This window comes from Rutidosis leptorrhynchoides, chromosome 2 (assembly GCF_046630445.1).
Source record: "Rutidosis leptorrhynchoides isolate AG116_Rl617_1_P2 chromosome 2, CSIRO_AGI_Rlap_v1, whole genome shotgun sequence".
Classification (NCBI taxonomy): Eukaryota; Viridiplantae; Streptophyta; class Magnoliopsida; order Asterales; family Asteraceae; genus Rutidosis; species Rutidosis leptorrhynchoides.
Genome location: NC_092334.1, coordinates 55,468,890 through 55,477,707, shown reverse-complemented (window position 1 = coordinate 55,477,707; position 8,818 = coordinate 55,468,890). Strand labels below are relative to the sequence as shown.

The 8,818-nt window shown below is 27.8% G+C and overlaps 1 protein-coding gene across 1 annotated transcript; it reads right to left on the bottom strand.

Annotated features, from left to right (window-relative positions):
* Nucleotides 1-7,398: 7,398 nt before the first annotated feature.
* LOC139887886 (uncharacterized) lies at nt 7,399-8,028 on the bottom strand. Its single transcript, XM_071870933.1, has one exon. The coding sequence runs from the start codon at nt 8,026-8,028 to the stop codon at nt 7,399-7,401; it is 630 nt and encodes a 209-aa protein (XP_071727034.1).
* Between the last annotated feature and the right edge of the window lie 790 nt (nt 8,029-8,818).

Below are 8,818 nucleotides of genomic sequence, written 5' to 3'. Positions count from 1 at the left end.
TAGAATGTAGTTTCACGTACTTGTGTCTATTTTGTAAATCATTTATAAAACCTGCATGTATTCTCATCCCAAAAATATTAGATTTTAAAAGTGGGACTATAACTCACTTTCACAGATTTTTACTTCGTCGGGAAGTAAGACTTGGCCACTGTTGATTCACGAACCTATAACAATATATACATATATATTAAAGTATGTTCAAAATATATTTACAACACTTTTAATATATTTTGATGTTTTAAGTTTATTAAGTCAGCTGTCCTCGTTAGTAACCTATAACTAGTTGTCCACAGTTAGATGTACAAAAATAAATCGATAAATATTATCTTGAATCAATCCACGACCCAGTGTATACGTATCTCAGTATTGATCACAACTCAAACTATATATATTTTGGAATCAACCTCAACCCTGTATAGCTAACTCCAACATTCACATATAGAGTGTCTATGGTTGTTCCGAAATATATATAGATGTGTCGACATGATAGGTCGAAACATTGTATACGTGTCTATGGTATCTCAAGATTACATAATATACAATACAAGTTGATTAAGTTATGGTTGGAATAGATTTGTTACCAATTTTTACGTAGCTAAAATGAGAAAAATTATCCAATCTTGTTTTACCCATAACTTCTTCATTTTAAATCCGTTTTGAGTGAATCAAATTGCTATGGTTTCATATTGAACTCTATTTTATGAATCTAAACAGAAAAAGTATAGGTTTATAGTCGGAAAAATAAGTTACAAGTCATTTTTGTAAAGGTAGTCATTTCAGTCGAAAGAACGACGTCTAGATGACCATTTTAGAAAACATACTTCCACTTTGAGTTTAACCATAATTTTTGGATATAGTTTCATGTTCATAATAAAAATCATTTTCTCAGAATAACAACTTTTAAATCAAAGTTTATCATAGTTTTTAATTAACTAACCCAAAACAGCCCGCGGTGTTACTACGACGGCGTAAATCCGGTTTTACGGTGTTTTTCGTGTTTCCAGGTTTTAAATCATTAAGTTAGCATATCATATAGATATAGAACATGTGTTTAGTTGATTTTAAAAGTCAAGTTAGAAGGATTAACTTTTGTTTGCGAACAAGTTTAGAATTAACTAAACTATGTTCTAGTGATTACAAGTTTAAACCTTCGAATAAGATAGCTTTATATGTATGAATCGAATGATGTTATGAACATCATTACTACCTTAATTTCCTTGGATAAACCTACTGGAAAAGTGAAAAATGGATCTAGCTTCAATGGATCCTTGGATGGCTCGAAGTTCTTGAAGCAGAATCATGACACGAAAACAAGTTCAAGTAAGATCATCACTTGAAATAAGATTGTTATAGTTATAGAAATTGAACCAAAGTTTGAATATGATTATTACCTTGTATTAGAATGATAACCTACTGTAAGAAACAAAGATTTCTTGAGGTTGGATGATCACCTTACAAGATTGGAAGTGAGCTAGCAAACTTGAAAGTATTCTTGATTTTATGAAACTAGAACTTTTGGAATTTATGAAGAACACTTAGAACTTGAAGATAGAACTTGAGAGAGATCAATTAGATGAAGAAAATTGAAGAATGAAAGTGTTTGTAGGTGTTTTTGGTCGTTGGTGTATGGATTAGATATAAAGGATATGTAATTTTGTTTTCATGTAAATAAGTCATGAATGATTACTCATATTTTTGTAATTTTATGAGATATTTCATGCTAGTTGCCAAATGATGGTTCCCACATGTGTTAGGTGACTCACATGGGCTGCTAAGAGCTGATAATTGGAGTGTATATACCAATAGTACATACATCTAAAAGCTGTGTATTGTACGAGTACGAATACGGGTGCATACGAGTAGAATTGTTGATGAAACTGAACGAGGATGTAATTGTAAGCATTTTTGTTAAGTAGAAGTATTTTGATAAGTGTATTGAAGTCTTTCAAAAGTGTATAAATACATATTAAAACACTACATGTATATACATTTTAACTGAGTCGTTAAGTCATCGTTAGTCGTTATATGTAAGTGTTGTTTTGAAACCTTTAGGTTAACGATCTTGTTAAATGTTGTTAACCCAATGTTTATAATATCAAATGAGATTTTAAATTATTATATTATCATGATATTATCATGTATGAATATCTCTTAATATGATATATATACATTAAATGTCTTTACAACGATAATCGTTACATATATGTCTCGTTTAAAAATCATTAAGTTAGTAGTCTTGTTTTTACATATGTAGTTCATTGTTAATATACTTTATGATATTTTTTCTTATCATAGTATCATGTTAACTATATATATATATATCCATATATATGTCATCATATAGTTTTTACAAGTTTTAACGTTCGTGAATCACCGATCAACTTGGGTGGTCAATTGTCTATATGAAACATATTTCAATTAATCAAGTCTTAACAAGTTTGATTGCTTAACATGTTGGAAACATTTAATCATGTAAATATCAATCTCAATTAATATATATAAACATGGAAAAGTTCGGGTCACTACAACGCTGACGGTACTGTTGATGCTGTTGGTAAAACAAGTTTAGCTTGTTAATCACACACTATTTTTGTCAGGGTTTCTACCCTTCCTTCTATCATTTTGGTTCGCTTAACTGATTTATGGTTAGAGCTAGATTAGATAATCTCTAAGACTTTAATGATTATTTAATCGCCGCGGAATGTTTCTCCAATGAAGTTATGAATTAATACTTCATCAGTTATTGTTGTTGGTACTCCTTGGTATCTATGGTGCGTATGACGTTGATGCTCTTGGGACAGATTGTGAAGTTGAGGTTTACGTCGCGGTTTTGGTTGGGATTGGTAATGGTGCTGTTGGCGTTGATGATGGTGGTACTGGTTATGCTGCTGATGCTGCTGCTGGTGTTTGTAACCTTTGCACCATGTTCTTCAAAGCCACTACCCGAGCGCGAAGCTCGTTGACTTCTTCTATTATACCAGGGTGATTGTCGGTTCCGACGAGCGGATAAATAAAATCTAGAATTTGATGTAGTATATAATCGTGATGAGATACCCTGAAAATGAGAGAGAAAATGGTGTCTCGAACAGGTTCGCCGGTAAGTGCTTCAGGTTCATCACCAAGAGGGCAATGTGGTGGATGGAAAGGATCGCCTTCTTCTTATTTCTAATGATTGAGGAGGCTACGAACCCATCCCCAATTCATCCAGAATAGGTGATGACTGATTGGTTGATTCATTTCGGTCACACTGCTTTCGGAGCTTGAGTGATATTCCATTTTGGAATCCGATTGACTTGTACTGATGACAAATTCCATTTCGTACAATTGGATAAAGGATTTTTTCGATATAAAATGATTTTCCGGCTATCGGGTGGTATTCTATTTACATAGAATATCTCTATATATATATAGATCAAAAGATTTTGTAGGTTACGGAGGAATTTGCAGGATATGTCAGGCAAAGTTTAAAGTAACAGATACGATAAGATATGATTTAGCGGATACGCTAAGATATGAATTTTGTCTATACACTACTCATGCAATTAATGTAGCAAGACGTGTCTAGACTAATAATGATAAGCAGGTAATTTCCTAAGGATGATAAGCAGATGATTTCTGACTAGAAATGATAAGCAAAACTTTTGACATGCAGACATGGTCGAAGTCCAGACTCACTAATGCATCCAAACAACTTATCAGTTAGACACACTAATGCAGACCTGGTTCGCTAAGACCACCGCTCTGATACCAACTGAAAGGACCCGTTCATATACATTATAAATGATTCACAATAGTTGATTACATCGCGAGGTATTTGACCTCTATATGATACATTTTACAAACATTGCATTCGTTTCTAAAAGAAAAACTTTCTTTACAACGAAAGTTGACGGCATGCATACCATATCATAATACATCCAACTATAATTGACTTAATAATATTCTTGATGAATTTCAATGACTCGAATGCAACGTCTTTCAAAATATGCCATGAATGACTCCAAGTAATATCTCTAAAATGAGCAAATGCACAGCGGAAGATTTCTTTAACACCTGAGAATAAACATGCTTTAAAGTGTCAACCAAAAGGTTGGTGAGTTCATTAGTTTATCATAATCATTCATTTTCATCATTTTAATAGACCACAAGAATTTCATTTCCAGTTCTCATAAATATACGTCCCATGCATAGAGACAAAAATCATTCATATGGTGAACACCTGGTAACCGACATTAACAAGATGCATATAAGAATATCCCCTATCATTCTGGGAAATCCTTCGGACAAGATATAAAACGAATTCGAAGTACTAAAGCATCCGCAACCATGGATGGGGCTTGTTGGGCACAATAGATCTATCTTTAGGATTCGCGTCAATTAGTAGATCGATTTACTAATTCTTAGGTTACCAAGCAAAAGGGGCATATTCGGCTTCGATCATTCACCCATATAATGTAGTTTCAATTACTTGTGTCTATTTCGTAAAACATTTATAAAAATATTGCATGTATTCTCAGCCCAAAAATATAAAGGGTAAAAAGGCAAATGAAACTCACCTATTGTATTTCGTAGTAAAAATACATATAACGTCATGGAACAAGTGCAAGGTTGGCCTCGGATTAACGAACCTAAATTAATTATATATATTTATATGTTGGTCAATATTTGTCTAACAATTAGGTCAGGTCATAGTGTACCACAATCCTAATGCTCGAGACTAATATGCGGAAGTCAACAAAAGTCAATTTGACTCAAAATAATTTCCAAAATTTATACATGATTATTTATAGTTTAAATATCGTCGTTTTATATTTTTAAATATTTTTAAAAGGTTTATTAGAGTAAATAATATAATTCATTTATTAATAAATAAATCTTTATATAAAAATATACCTTTATATATATTCAGTAATAAAATTTATAAAGTTCATTTTAATATCATAAAAATATTATGATAGGTTTTATTAAGGTAATTATATTATTTGTATTACATATTTATTTGATAAAATAATATTGATAATAATAATAATAAGTAAAAGTTGTATTATTTTGTAATAATAATTATTATTATTCTATTAATGAAAATATCAATATTTACATATACTAACAATGATATTATGATAAAATGATAATTCTAATTTTGATAACTTTAATATTTACGATACTTTTTAATATTAACTTTAAAATAATAATTCTATTTAAAATGATAATAATAATGATACTTTATAATAACAATGACATTTCTATTAAAATGATGATTTTTGTTAAAATGATAGTTTTAATACTAACGATACTTTTAATAATAATAGTAATGGTAAAAAATAATAAGAACGATAATTTTATCTAAATCAATATCTTATAATATTTTAATTTCATCATGATACTCATACTCATTATTTCCAAATCGTTTCGTTTAATAGCTTTTAATCGACTTTTATATCGTGTTTATAATAATGATAATAATAGTAATAAAAATAATTAGGTGTTACTAATATTAGTTTTTAATTACAATAATACTAATAATGATAATTACTATGACATTATTAATGATAATACTAGTAATTATTTTAATGATAATATCATAATAATAATAACAATAAAAATAACCATTTTTAAATAATGATATATATATTAATAATGATAATAATAATAATAATAATAATAATAATAATAATAATAATAATAATAATAATAATAATAATAATAATAATAATAATAATAATAATAATAATTAGATAATAATAATAATAATACTAATTATATCTTTAACGATAATAACGATAGTAATAATAATAAAAATAACAATTTTTAATGATAATTCCCTTTTATTGATAAAGATGATAATAATAATAATAATAATAATAATAATAATAATAATAATAATAATAATAATAATAATAATAATAATAATAATAATAATAATAATAATAATAATAATAATAATAATAATAATAATAATAATAATAATAATAATAATAATAATAATAAGATAAACTAGAACGACGATAATAACGACGATAATAATAATCATTTTTAATAATAATACAAAAATTCAATTGATTATAACTTCAAATCCATTCATCGAAGCCATTCGATTTCTAAATGAAAAGTTCTTAATTTTTCACTAGCTTTCCAACGACATGCATATCTTATACCTTATCTCAACCGCATATGTAACTAATTCAGGATTCAACATATCCTATCTAATAGCAATATCAAAAGTACAAGCATACATAATCCTATATTCTCGAGCACTAGTCAGGGATACACTATTATTATGTAAAAATTAAATTATGAGTACTCACGTATCAATATTGAGATTCAATATTGCAGGAAAGGTACGTAAACGCAATGGAGACGATAAACACTAGATTGACCTCACGAGCATACCCATTAACCATACCCATCATCTCCATAGCTATAACCCATAATTTCCTTAGCCCTATCCTACTCGAAAAACTCATTTTTAAATTACTCGATCAACACTCCGTCGTAGTATTTTATGTACAAATACTAATAATATCTCCTAATACTACTAATAATAATCATATGATTAATAATAATAATAATAATAATAATAATAATAATAATAATTAATATATATATATATATATATATATATATATATATATATATATATATATATATATATATATATATATATATATTTGAGAGAGATCGAGAGAGTTAGATGAAAGATTGAATCAGAAAACGAGTACTTGGCCTCACCACCCTCCTCATGCGATCGCATGAGTACGTGAGGGGACCTTCATGCGATCGCATGAGGCCCTCATCCAGCTACCTTTGGCTAATCAAACTTGCCGACACTCTTATTTATTATTATTATATATATATTATATTTAATTTATATAATTACTTATATATTATAATATATTTACGTTCATGGTAAAAATGTAATTTTTACTCAAATGACACGGACGTTGTCACTCGACTCGTGTCTCGGTTTCGATTTCTCGAATGGCTTTTCGTACACTTAGAAAACTAGCCTTTTACGTTACGCGACGTGTACCCTTATTAATAATTTGACTTACTCATCAATAAATTGCCTTATAATAAATGTAACTTATAAAATTGAGCGTTGTGGTCATTTGCTTCTATGTATCAGAGTCTCGTAGTTTATCAAAATGTATCATTTTAAATCATCTGTTAAAATATTATAATTTGTCACTTGTATAATATATATATATATATATATATATATATATATATATATATATATATATATATATATATATATATATATATATATATATATATATATATATATATATATATATATATATATTTTTATTTTTTTTTTTTTTTTTTTTTTTTTTTTTGGAACGGCAGCAAATAATATTAAAAGGCAACTAGCGAGATGCTAGAAGCAAAAAAGAATTACAAAGCATTCAGTGGGTTTTGTAACCACACCGTCCAGTTCACTCTACTCTTTTTAAACCTAGCATACAACCAATTAAAACTGTCAACAACAATGCTATCTAAGACATGACACTTGCGAAATTTTGAATCCTTAAAAGTAGAACTATTTCGAAGCCGCCAAATGTTCCAAAGAGTAGAGTATATAATCGCCGTAACAATCGTTTTATGATTTCCAATAATGGGAACACCGTCCACCCATGACCGTAAACCATCTAACGAATTCCATGAAGGGATATCCAAATTTATCCAGCTTGCAACTTTAAGCCAAATTAACTTACTATTAACACAGTTTGCAAAAGCATGCAGATCATCTTCTAGCCCATTGTCACATACACAACAATTATCATTTTCAAACTCCATTCCTTTCGCCAACAAGTTGGACTTGGTTGGCAGACGTCGTAACCTTAAACGCCAAATAAAAACATTTATCTTAATCGGAACGAACTTATACCAAAAAGTGGGATGGGATGTATCATGTTGATCAAATTTGTCTATCATTTGCCTTGCTTTTGAGACCGAATACAACCCGTATCTGAAACCTTCCCAACACCATTGATCCCAGTCATTTACAAGCTGAATATGATTCATGATGCTCAAGAGCTGCTGCATTTGAGAAGACTCAACGCCACCTCTTGGCAACCTACGCCAACCGTAATTCTCGATATATATATATATATATATATATATATATATATATATATATATATATATATATATATATATATATATATATATATATATATATATATATATATATATATATATATATATATATATATATATATATATATCTTTATTTAAAATATATATTTGTTCATATTGAAATATGTAATAATACAATATTTAGTTTTTCAAAACTAATTATATTTTTAAAGTTTATTTTAGAATCGTTTAGATAGTAGAAAAATATTATATCAATCACGTTAACATTTTCGAAACGCTTTATCTACTTGTAATTTATAATATAAGCTTTATTTAAATTCTTCAAAAGTCATATACAAATTATCTTATAAAATGTCCTAATTAATAAAGTTCTTTTTAAACTGAAACGTTTTTATACATTTAAATCAAATATGATAACTTTGTTTTTCTAAAACTAAATATATAAAATAATCATTTTATTAAAAGGTTAAAATAGAAGAAGTTGTTATATCATAAAAATGTTTTAGAAAAATAAGATTAAATATACTTTTAATAGATTTCAAGTTTTTAACGTTTATTGATGTAACGTGATATATCATCTAAAGGTTAGATAAACATATAAAATCATTTTAATGTAAAACATTAATTTACTTAACTTGTTGATATCCATCTTCTAAGTTATCTATATTCTACAATTTTACTTCCACATTAAATAATATACAAGTTTAATAGTTTA